The sequence below is a fragment of the Arachis hypogaea genome, chromosome 8, assembly GCF_003086295.3.
Source record: "Arachis hypogaea cultivar Tifrunner chromosome 8, arahy.Tifrunner.gnm2.J5K5, whole genome shotgun sequence".
Taxonomy (NCBI): Eukaryota; Viridiplantae; Streptophyta; class Magnoliopsida; order Fabales; family Fabaceae; genus Arachis; species Arachis hypogaea.
In genome coordinates, this window is record NC_092043.1 from 16,763,933 (window position 1) to 16,776,275 (window position 12,343).

A 12,343-nucleotide genomic window follows, 5' to 3' on the forward strand; every position below is an offset into this window, starting at 1 on the left:
TTTTAATATATATTTATATTCTATAATATATTTTATACTGGCTGATTTTAGTATATACTTAATATAATCCTATCTTGTTTTATAGTATAAAATGTATAATGTCACCTGATAAGAGTATAATGTCACCTGATAAGGTTACTCATTCACCAACCGCTTACAGCAGTTGGCAGTTAGGCTTAACTACCTTAGGCCAGCTAATACAGGTGTACATATGTAATTAAATAAACGGTTTGTAATCTAGTTGGCAGTATAAAATTCATGAAATATAACATAACTTAAAACATCCATATTTTGGAACAAACAAGAAAATATTAGTAAAATTTAGAGCAAAATCTAGTTGCTTATATTCTATTCATTACATGTAAACCCTAAAATTAGACAAAAACAAAGGGTGAAGGATAGATCAAACATTGAAGACATTGTAATGCATTTGATTGAAGTTCCTCTAACCTAATCCTCTCCTTCTTCTCTTCTCTGTTGTCGTCGTCACAGGTGCCACCGGTGGCGGTAGCGGCAAGAGGAGTTGTCCCTAGACATCATCGTTAATAAAAGAATGTCTTCCACGTTCTATGATGGTAAAACACCCTTAGCACCAAACACGACGTTGGTGGCCGTGGACAAAGATAAGAACAGTTCCTACGCATTTCGTTGGGCGGTTAATCATCTCGACAACCCTCTCGTCCTTGCCGTCCATGTCAAACACAAAGACAACATTTGTAGCCGTAGGTACCCTCTTATATTTCTCATCATTATTATTACTTAATACCATAATCATAAACCATTAACGTTCTTCCATTTAATTTCATCATGCAGTTCGTAACGATCTCGTTACTGTTTATGAACCCGATGAAGACGATGTAGCCAATGTGTTCGGCAACTTACGTGGACTTTGTAATCGAAAAGCTGTATGTAATTAATGCAGACACAACATTTTTGTTGCTTTTATTTGTTTTGATAGAACAAAATTTATATTAAACTACTCTTTTACCTTAATTTATGATAATAATAAAGAAGTCTTACGGTTATAAATTCAATTATAATTTTAATCTTTATTATTATTTTATTTTTATTTACTATTTTTATTTTTCATAAGTCAATGTTTTATATATATTTAATTTTACTTTTATAGTTTACAATTTCAATTAATCAACAATCAATAAAATTTTTTCATTTTTTTTATTATTCTTTCACAGTTTTATTATCCTTGTATACTCTTTATGTATTCTTTCGTTTTATTAACTTGGGATTCTTGTTGTAATTATTAGGTGCAAGTAAAAGAAGCCGTAATCCATGAAAGCGATGTTGTGAGAGGAATTGTGGAATTTGCAAGCAAGAATTTCATACACACTATTGTGGTTGGTGCACCAGCCAACAAGGGTGCTTTGTCAAGGTTTATTTATTTGTTTATTTAATTTTCGTGTTCTTTTTTAAATGTTTCTTAGATTTAGGTAATTACTAGTACTTTAATTTGATTTGACGCACAGAATATTGAGAGGGCACCAAACTGATGTGCCAACAGCATTGCTTAAATCAGCTCCAGATTTCAGTTATGTATACGTGATTTCCAAATGGAAAATTGTGTCGGTTCGATCTGCAACACGTGCCATCCAACATACCCTTGCCCCACCCAGAACTCCACCGCGGCTATGGCAATCACCACCCTCTACTCCTACTCCTTCCAGACAACCGCAATCAAAATCACAACCTGTTATGCACCACTATCCACATAGTGAACCAGACATGGGAGGAACAAGGTAATTCTAAGAATAAATGACCATTTCTACCTATAAAAGACGAAAACACTGACATATGTACCCATACTAAATCGAAATTAAACTTGTATGCATGTAAGATCCGCTCCGTATGACAAAAAGTATCTTATTTTTAGAGGGTTGAAGTGCAACGTAAAGTACTTTTGTCACACAGAAACATCTTGCATGGATACAGTTTATGTTGGATCTAGTGTGAGTACATATGTCAGTGTTTTCATCTTAGACATGATTATCAAATTTTTGCATGCTAACTTGGTTTTTGTTATTTATGGATTGGGTAAAAAAAAACTACAAACAATGAAACAGAGGAATCTCGTTCCGTGATAAGCCAATGAGTGCAGGAAATTCTCCATTAATGGGTAATATCTTTGAAGACACACCTCCTCATCTAAGACATTTCTCAATGGATGACTGTAGAGAAATATCAATGGATCACAACCAAACTACTAACTTCAGCTTCTCATCAGAATTCTCATCAACCTCAATCTCTTCTTCTACTGTTAAGTCTCAAAACAACAACATTATTGTTATATCACCAGATTACTCTGTTTTATTTGTTTATCTAACACTTGAGTCTTCAATACAGAGAGATATTGATGCAGAAATTAGAAGATTGAAGCAGGAACTGCAGCAAACTATAGACTTGTACAGCACAGCTTGCAAACAAGCCATCTCAGCCAAGAAAGAGGTTATGCTACTTTTGCAATATCAAGAAAACGATGACATAAATTTCAAACTGTTGCTAACTTGGACATGATTGTAAAACAGGCTGAAATGATGCGGCATTTGAAAATGGAAGGGGAGAGAAGAGTTGAGGCGATTAGGATGTCTCAAGAGGCAGCTCTTGCCATTGCAGAAAGGGAGAAGGCAAGGGCCACGGCAGCCTGGGAGATGGCGGAGGATGCGAAGAAGAGGGCTGAACTGGAAGCACAGAGAAGAAGGGATGCAGAGTTGAAGGCGGCAAAAGAGGCAGAGGAGAAGGAGATGGCACTAACTGCTTTGGCTCACACCGATATGCGATGCAGGAGATACACCATGGAGGAGATTGAAGCAGCTACAGAGAAGTTCAACCCTTCAAGAAAAATTGGAGAAGGTGGATATGGTTCTGTCTATAAAGGTGATCTTGAAAATACCCCTGTTGCAATTAAGGTCTTAAATCCTGAAGCTGCTCAAGGAAGGAAACAGTTCCAACAAGAGGTAATGGATTTATTTCAATAATCTTAGTGATCTATTCTTTTTTTTTTTTTTTCTATAGTTTGTAACATGTTTTGTTTATGCTGTGAAAATTGAAAAGGTTGAGGTACTAAGCTGCATTAGACATCCTAATATGGTTCTGCTCCTTGGTGCTTGTCCTGAATCTGGTTGCTTGGTGTATGAATACATGGACAATGGTACCTTAGAAGATAGATTGTTCCGGAAAGATAATTCACCACCTATGCCATGGAGGCTGCGGTTTAATATAGCTGCTGACATTGCAACTGCTCTCCTTTTCTTACACCAGGCGAAGCCAGAGCCGATTGTTCATCGTGATCTCAAACCAGCTAACATTCTTTTGGACAGGAATTATGTCACCAAAATTGCAGACATCGGTCTGGCAAGATTGGTTCCTCAATCTGTAGTGGACAATGTCACACAATATTACATGACCTCGGCTGCTGGAACATTCTGTTACATTGATCCTGAGTACCAACAAACTGGAATTTTGACCCCAAAATCAGATGTATATTCTTTGGGAGTAGTACTATTGCAAATAATCACAGCCAAACCTGCTATGGGACTTTCTCACCATGTTAGTAGGGCAATTGCAAAGGAAAAATTTGAAGATATGCTTGATCCTATGGTGTTTGATTGGCCAGTTGAGAAGGCTCTAGAATTTGCCAACTTAGCATTGGCCTGTTGTGAGCTCAGAAAGAAGGACAGGCCGAATCTCGCAACCGTTGTGTTGCCGGAACTTAATCGGTTAAGAGAATTTGGAAGATAGGAGCTAGGTTAGTACATTATGATCTAAATTCCTTTTAGAAAAGAAAAGAATACATGCAGATATTTGTGTATTTGTATCTGTTAGGACTTAGGAGCTAGACATTGTGTTTGTATCATAAGCTTTTTTTTTTTTTTATAATAAACTTAAATCTGATATTCTTGCAGCACAGTGATGGTTTGCTTAGCTTCACATTTATACTTTGGTGTATATTACACTCAAGTGAAAAAGGAGGCACAGAATTTCCACTTGCAAAGAAAAGCATAATTAAATAAGCATAAAGTGCATAATACCATGAGGAAAGACTTCACAAACACAAAGATGAATTATATGTTTGGAGATAGATATGAGAAAAGAAAAGGGGAATTGCTAAAGCAGTGTTCCTTTGGATTTTCTTCTCAAGAAATTGCAAAAGGTGCAAAATTTACAATGTCTGAACTCCATTGATATAATGAAAGTTGTAAATAGTAATGGCTTCTTTTCTTTCTTTCTTTCTTTCTTTTCTATTTATTTATCTAGGGATGCCTTAATTTTCTCAATATATTCATCATGATGTAAATATAACAAGATCCAATAAAGGACAAATTATGAATTCACATACTAATAGTTTAATATATAGAAGATTACTATTGATTATGAATACTAATATATAAGTTGTTACTTTCAGAAGGGCACTAGACCCCTGATGAAGCAAAGAAGCATCTAAGATTCTGAACTAAAGCTTTTCCAAAAGGACAGAATTAAAAACCAGAATAGTCCTGATAAAAAATTGAACTAAATTCACAAAATTCACTAGGACCAAAAAACTATACGCATGCCTTCAAGGTATATCTTAGCTCCACCAACTTCAACTCAAATGGATCACAGCAAGAAAATCCAGTTCCCTTATTGGATCTCAAAGGTGTTGCTGATGATTCTGACTTTGTTTGTTAGAGTGGAAGAAGCTGCTTCTACAAATGATCGTTTCTGCATCAGTGACTGTGACACATGTCCATTGATATGTTCACCTCCTCCTCCTACTCCTCTGATATCAATTTCTGCATCATATCCTCCACCATCATCGCCACATTCGCCGCCATCGCCATTGCCGCCTTTGAAGCCTAATTACAAGCCGCCTCTTTCAGGTTCAACAACTGAAGCACAGCCAACAGTAATATCAGGGCCACATGACTATTACTATCCCTATTACTACTTTTACTCATCATGTTCTTCTTCTCTTTCAAATCATCATGCACCCTTTTTCATTTTGTTATTGTTCCTAGTAGGATACTTTTCTTTAGTTGGTAAATGATAATAGGTAAAATTTAATGTTTGTGTTACCATAGTTTTATTCAAAGCTGAAGTAATATGTAATAATTAGCATTAGGATATATATATTTGTTTGTATGTCATATATACTCTTTTTTGTCTCCTCTGGTTTTTGAAATAATCAGTGTGTTTATTTCCAGTAACTATGAAATAAACGGGGTTTTATATATATACTGAGTATGCTCACCGTGATGTAATTTTATTTGGATTATTGGTAAAAGAAATTGCATGTTTAACATATTGACTACTTCTTGAATCTTGCTGAGGAAGTGTTCTTGAACCATAATGTTCCTTCAACCGTGGAGCGCTACATAAATATGGCTAAACTACTTCTATGCTTTATTATCAATCAAAAACTAAAATAGTCAATGTAAATAGATTTTAAGGAATTAAAGTAACATTAGACGAGCCTTCTCTTTTTTTTTTTTTTTTTGATTTCTTGCTTCGTTTCATTTTTTTCCCTTGTTTTGTTTCATAAATATGTTTTTTTTCTTGCTTTGTTTCGTAAATCTAATTGTTTGAAAAGTACTTCTAGATTTTGAAAACAACACAGATGTCTTTTTTTACTTTATATTTCAAAAGATGAAACTGAGCAATTATATGCTGCATTTATCCACTGAAAACTTAGTAGAATTTTCAGGTGAATGTGTAATAATTTTAAGATCTGTGTAGTTATAAAACACATTGAATAAGAATCTTTTAACCAAGATTTTAGATATCTAATATTTTGTTGATTGTTTCAGTTCTTATAACTTAATATTTGACTGATCTTTTTTGAATAAGTTTGATGCTATAATATCTAAAATTCATCTGTGTGTTAAGTTTTATGTATAAGACGACTTTATATGAGAATCGTGAAACTCGGCAATATGAGAACGTCTGCTTTTAATCGAGCTATAGGTGTGCAGATCAATATTATTCACAATTTGGTTAATCTTTTATCATTAGCCAAGTTGGATCCACAAACCGAACTCCAAGACCAACCTACCCAATGAAAAAATTGCAAAAGATTTTTTTGACTAATGATCCAAACAAGTTCACCTATGTGGGTACAGCTCTACATGAACACGAAAAAGATAAATTCGGACAATTCCTTCAACAAAATGTCAATCTATTTGCATGGACTCCCAAAGATATGCTAGGCATCGACCTTTTTGCAATCTCTCACGAGTTGGCACTCAATCCGTCTATAGCCCAAAAAAAATATAACCTTGGCATAGATAAGTGACAAGCTTTCTTAGAGGAAACTAGAAGATTCATTTATGCAAGTTTCATATGTGAAATAAGGTTTACAACTTGACTAGCTAATATTGTCATAGTAAAAAAAATAATAATGGTAAAAGACGCATGTGTTGATTTTACTTATTTGAACAAAACTTGTTTTAATAATGTATATTTTTTGCCTTCAATCGATACTTTGGTTGATAATATCTCTTAATTTAAAATTTTAAACTTTATGGATGCATATTCTGGTTATAATCAGATTCTAATACATTCCTTAGATCAAGATAAACTCATCCATTATTTCTGTTTTTACTTAAATCAACTCAAATGACATTAAAAAATAAAATAGTAACTGTTTTTTATTCATTGAATACACCCTTTGTCTTTTTTAAAATATTTTTGGTAATTTTAATAAAGTATGTTGAATTGGAGTGACGTAAAAATATCTATTAGATCATTAAAAATACTAATTGAAATAGTAAACCTTAGTTATGTTATTATAAATTAATGCCTTTATTTCTGTTAAACGACGGTTAATACTTGTCTCGAATATAAAAAAAATCAAATAAAAAACTAATTTAGATATTACAGAATGAATAATTAATTATTCATATACTAATTTGAGTCTTAAAATATCTTTTACAGGTGTCTATCCTCTATGTTTTTTTGGCACCGAAATCTAACTCATTCCGACCAGAGACGAGGAAATAATCATTAGAGAACGAATTATTACCACAGTGAACCTTCACATAAGTATTTCCCAAAACGATGAAAAATAATTAAACATCTCTAATCCGACGTCAAAAAATAATGCGATGATTAATTCAATTCGTGCATGATTGCATGCTGCGAAAGTGAACAATATATATATTCTCATTCATCACTCTTCTACACCTGTAAGATTAGGCAGGCATATACTCTTCATCAGTGAGATTTTTATTCTTTTACGGACATTAGGGTATGATTTTTTTAGTGTAAAATAAAATCCATACCCAGGTTTCCATTTCTGTGCATTTTTTAATATAATTATTTTTTGGATTAAATCAAATCATGATGCCCTTTCTACAATTTGACACATAAATTATTTGATAGTACGGTACCAAATTTGTTGAACATTATTATTAGGTTTAATTACCAATTAGTCGTTATAATTTTATTAAATTTTTACATTATTCTTATTTTTAAAATTTTTTTTTGCCAAAATTATAAAATTAACGAAATATTCTTTTAAAAAATATGTGATTAAATATTTAATTAAATTTATAAAAAATATTCTATTAATTTTAATATTTTTTATACTGATAAAAATTTTATTACAAAATTAAAAATCATGTAAAATTCTAATTTAAAAAAATTATAAATATTTAATTATAATTTTATAATATTATAAAAACGAACTGAATAATTAAATTTTATTATTACTCGTTGAATATTCATATACTAGTAAGGGCTACTCTTGTAGCTTAATTAGCTTAGCAGTCCACGCTTAATATTATGGGGATATGAGCATATATACCTTTTACTGAGGCTTATAATTATTTTAAGCAGGTGCCCTATATATTGACCTTATACTATATTAAACATTGGCAAAGCTAGGCAGGTGCAAAAAGAGCATTTCAGTTTTTTAATTATTTATCTTTTATTATTATTGGAGCCTAATGTTTCTGAACTTGATGGAGGTGTTACACTGTATTTATCCATTATACTACGTGCACACCAAAATTAATTATCATTATAAAATATATGACGAAATATAAATATATATTAAAAATAAATTAAATTACACGTATATTTTTACATAAATATATTAATATATAATTTATTTTAGTGATTGATTTTGATATACAAATAATATTTTTTTATATATATTTGAGCTGAAAATTGCAAACAAATTATTTATGCTCCTAAATGATTCACTTCCTCAATGATCTCAAATGTCTCAAACATGGACCACCATAGCAATAGACATTTGAAACCAATTTTTGAAATCTTAATAACCTTGCCAAAAGGAGAACCTAGAAAAAAGCCCTAACCTATTTTCTATGAGCAATTCAGCTCATATTATATCTGCATGCCACACACTTTTCCATTCAATTCAATATGTGCAACCACTGCACTCCATCACTTGACTATTTAATTAGTTAATCCTTTCACATCAAAATCTTTATGTATGTGATCTTGTTATAATTTACTTTACTTAGGACTCATCAAAATCCTAAATTACAGCATATAATCACATCATTCATTGCTTAAATCAATGGGGGGAATTGAAATTGAGCAATTTTTGTACAGCAATTTCTGGTTATTACTACTTTCCTTCATATCAAACTAGACACAACTCTAATACATTGTAAATATGGCGTTTCAAAAATTCTTCATATCAATCGTACATCTATGATACACAACCAATAAACATAAACCTTACAACAGTTTGTATCAATATAATGACAATTTAAGTTAGCTATAAGATCGATCTTGTTTTTCACAACCTGAAAGTGTTGAAAAACCAGTGTATATTATTATAGAAAACTATGTAGAATAATATTTCTGTGTAAATAAAGGACTAGTTAGCATTTGGGTACTTTAATTTACACATACCAAATTTAAAGAGCACTAGAAAAATATATAAAGCATCAAGACATACAGCTAATAATATATTATATGAAGCTGAAACATAAAACTAATAAGTTCCTCAATATAACGTCTGATTAATTAGGCGTATGTGTTGACTAATAAAAATATCAATAATAATATAAAATTATTTTATTAAACTCAACTTTTGTAGTTTCATTATTATTACATCTAATATAATGCATTTATTTCAGAGATAATTAATGAAAAAAATATAGATAAATAACTCATAAAAGAGTCAACTTTAAGCAATTAAAATTAATAATCATTAATTTTATATTTTTTAAAATAAAATTTAAAATAATTACTAATTAATGATAATTAATTAGTATGAAATGTAATTTAAAATATATATATATATATATATTTTGCCAAAAATAACGAAATTCGAATTCGTTACCACTAAATGAGTAGAGAAAGATTAAATTATTTGAGATATAGCTCATTAATACTTTAAAAATACTTGTTGTTGGTTATTTATTGGGACTATTAATGAAAATAAAATAAGATAACTTTAGATCGATTTAAACTAATTTAATTATCTTTCAAATATTTTCATAAAAATAATATGTGCACCCAAAATTGATGAGAGATTAAAACTCGGTTCTAATTTACTGATCAATAGTCTTTTGTTTAAGCTGTAAAAAACTCAGCAAAACCCTAAGAATAAGATATATAACTGATGTTTATTCACAGTCAGAATCAAAAGAAAGCTAGGATCTGCCAAAATTATTTATTTAACCTGCAATTCAACGGATTACAGATAGTTGACTAAGTATTAACAGCATTCAAACTTGATCCATCAATTAGAATTACAGATTATTGTAACTCTTTGAAGAAGGATATGCATCTAATTAATCCATATGAGATAACTAAATAGAAATTAAGCACCCATCAACACATACATACATACCTACTGTGATGAAAATGTTATAGGATGATTCCAACCTGCAAGCTAGGGTTATTAATTACTCTTCTTTAGCATTTATAAAGGCTAAAATAACAAAAAGAAATAAACATTATTAGTAAAATTTAAAAAATAAAACACTATAACAAGAGAGATAGCTTGGGGTGACAGGTAGAGAGTGAGCACACATAGTTTCGAGTATTAAACACCATACAAGAAAATACTATGTGTGCTCACTCTCTTCTGTCACCTCCCTTACCCTTTCTGAACTCGATATACATATTATATGTATGGTGGATCGAAATTTATTGAATATTTTGGATGTAACCTTTCATGTTGAACCTGTAGAAGCACTTGGACTAGAAAAACAAACCAATTAGCCCTAAAACTATATATATATGCATGTTCCTTTGTTTTGGAACTTGAGATTTTGTGTGAAGAAATATAAGGGGATGGAAGGGTTTATATAGAGGTGGGAATGGAAGATATCAGAGAAAATTTGATTGCATCACTCAGTATTATTGAAGGAATAAATGTGAGTTATCTTCCACTCACCGTTCTCTAATATTTTAAACATTTTAGAGATAGAAGGAAAAAAGAGAAAGCAGGAACAAATAAAAGAAACTTTATCTTTATACAACTAGGTCTAGTCCAACTTCAAATTAAACTCATTTATTTTCATTGTTGTTACCGAAGCATCTTGTAATTCTAAATCTATTTATTGACCCTCCAATCCTCGCTAGTTGATATTCTCAACTTCTTTCAATACAGTATTATCCTAAAAAGATAAATTCTCTGTTAACTGTTTAAGTGCTTTTGGAGGCTTGGAGACCTAAGCAATGCAAATATCTTATGGGTTTATTTATTATATTAATTTTTTTATTGAAAATACAAAATATTTTCAAATATTTAAGTTTTGAATGTATTTATTTTGTATTTATTAAATAAAAAATTTTAAAATTTTTTATTAATAGTAAATTTATTATGTATTTTTACCGCACATGCATGTTAGCTAAATTTATATCTTATTAATAACACTGAATATGTACTCTATATTTTAATAATGATGATTAAAAATCTTAATTTTAATTGAAAATTTAAATATATATGTTATTTTCCAAAACATTGAAAAGATAAAAAAAATAAAATTTTTTATTTAAAAATTAGGAAGATTAAAATTTTTAATTTTTTTTATATTTTAATGTTATCAGTTATTAATTTTTTATTAATAGTAATCTTAATATACGTCGTATTTAGAATACATAATAGCTAAATTTTTTAATGTTTTATATTTTATATGGATTTACTAACTTTTTTTCAATTGTATTGTTAATAATGTGATCTCCAGAACAAGAGATTTCTCTAACATTGATAGAGTATATATTTATTTTATCATTTTATGGTTATTAAAAGAATATAGGATCTGATTTTTCGTCTAAAATTCCCACCTGTATTTAATGTATGTATGTCTCAGTCCTTCAAAGATTGTCAATAATTATTCCTTGTATTAATTAAAACGGTAAACACAATAAAAAATTAGTTAAAATAGTTAAAATTTATTTTATTTAATTTGAACACTTAAATGATAGGATCATAAGTTTAGGAAGCTAAGGTTTCCATATTTAACATGGTGATGATACATATATAGATAGAGTTTCATATATACATACAAGTAATAATTATATTCCACTGTTTAGATATATATGAATGATTTTGTATTTTGTAGTGATTCTTATTATAGAAGGAGTCCAATGAGAAAGCAGGTTCTTGGTGTGAATTATCATGTCAAAGAAAAACACTAATCGAGTGCAACATTATTGATATGTCTGTCGGAGTTGAAGGGAATATCCTATGGTGGTGGCAGTAATAATTAATAATTAATATTATGCAAATCAAATTGAAGAGCAACACATGGAAATATATATAACTTTTTTTAACAAAATAAAAATAAATTATTATTTGTACCGTAAAAGATACAGATGTTGACAAATGTATCTATATAAGAATAAAACGACAATTATAATCACAGAAAAAAATAATTTTTGTGTGTCAAAAGTACCCAAACGTTAGTTACACAATTAATCCGTTAAGATATTATTAACACACAAAAATTATTATCTTTTGTGAATACAATTATCGTTTTATTCTTCTATAAATATATTTATCAGTATTTATATTTTTTATGGATACAAATAATAATTTATTCAACAAAATAAAGATTAAGAGATAAACGAACGGGGAAAACTAAAGGAATTGGAATTGCATTGGGTGGCCAATTAGTGCTCAATACAGACTAATGAATTGAACCACAAAAAGTCACACCAAGATCTAATGCGCCGCCTAAAGTTGTTTAAACTTTAAAGTCTACATGCTTTATGCTTTATTATTTTACTTCCTAATAACATTATTTTTGCAAACTTAATCATTAACAACGTTAATGCTTCAATTAGCAACCGCGGCACCAGCCAGCAAGTGCATCATTTGGATGAGGGTTTAATTTGGTTACAAAAGTAGTTGTATGGG

General features: G+C 30.1%; 1 protein-coding gene and 1 long non-coding RNA gene across 4 annotated transcripts; one reads left to right on the forward strand and one right to left on the reverse strand.

The window, feature by feature from the left end:
• Positions 1 to 411: 411 nt before the first annotated feature.
• On the forward strand, positions 412 to 5,294 carry LOC112706352 (U-box domain-containing protein 52-like). 3 transcript variants are annotated; one of them, XR_011864606.1, is made up of 10 exons: positions 412 to 722; positions 814 to 905; positions 1,266 to 1,390; positions 1,485 to 1,754; positions 2,079 to 2,271; positions 2,359 to 2,460; positions 2,541 to 2,969; positions 3,067 to 3,760; positions 3,918 to 4,165; positions 4,418 to 5,294. XR_011864606.1 is itself a non-coding variant. In XM_025757618.3 (9 exons), the coding sequence occupies exons 1-8, from the start codon at positions 554 to 556 to the stop codon at positions 3,751 to 3,753; spliced, it is 2,067 nt and encodes a 688-aa protein (XP_025613403.1). In that variant the 5' UTR covers positions 412 to 553; the 3' UTR covers positions 3,754 to 3,760; positions 3,918 to 4,237. The 3 variants fall into 3 exon arrangements, 2 of the variants coding, with proteins under 2 accessions (XP_025613403.1, XP_025613404.1); XM_025757618.3 differs by lacking the exon at positions 4,418 to 5,294 and having other exon boundaries at positions 3,918 to 4,237; XM_025757619.3 differs by lacking the exon at positions 4,418 to 5,294 and having other exon boundaries at positions 550 to 726; positions 3,918 to 4,237.
• A 2,738-nt stretch (positions 5,295 to 8,032) lies between these two features.
• Positions 8,033 to 10,446, reverse strand: LOC140174808 (uncharacterized). Its single transcript, XR_011864607.1, has 2 exons — positions 10,080 to 10,446; positions 8,033 to 9,907 (listed from the first exon to the last, which is right to left on the reverse strand). It is a non-coding gene; the product is annotated as an uncharacterized lncRNA (long non-coding RNA).
• Between the last annotated feature and the right edge of the window lie 1,897 nt (positions 10,447 to 12,343).

Coding starts and splice junctions, on each gene's coding strand:
- LOC112706352 (XM_025757618.3), top strand. CDS start 554: ATGTCTTCCACGTTCTATGATGGTAAAACACCCTTAGCACCAAACACG. Junction 1,755..2,078: donor CCAGACATGGGAGGAACAAG/GTAATTCTAAGA, acceptor ACAATGAAACAG/AGGAATCTCGTTCCGTGATA. Junction 2,272..2,358: donor CCTCAATCTCTTCTTCTACT/GTTAAGTCTCAA, acceptor TCTTCAATACAG/AGAGATATTGATGCAGAAAT.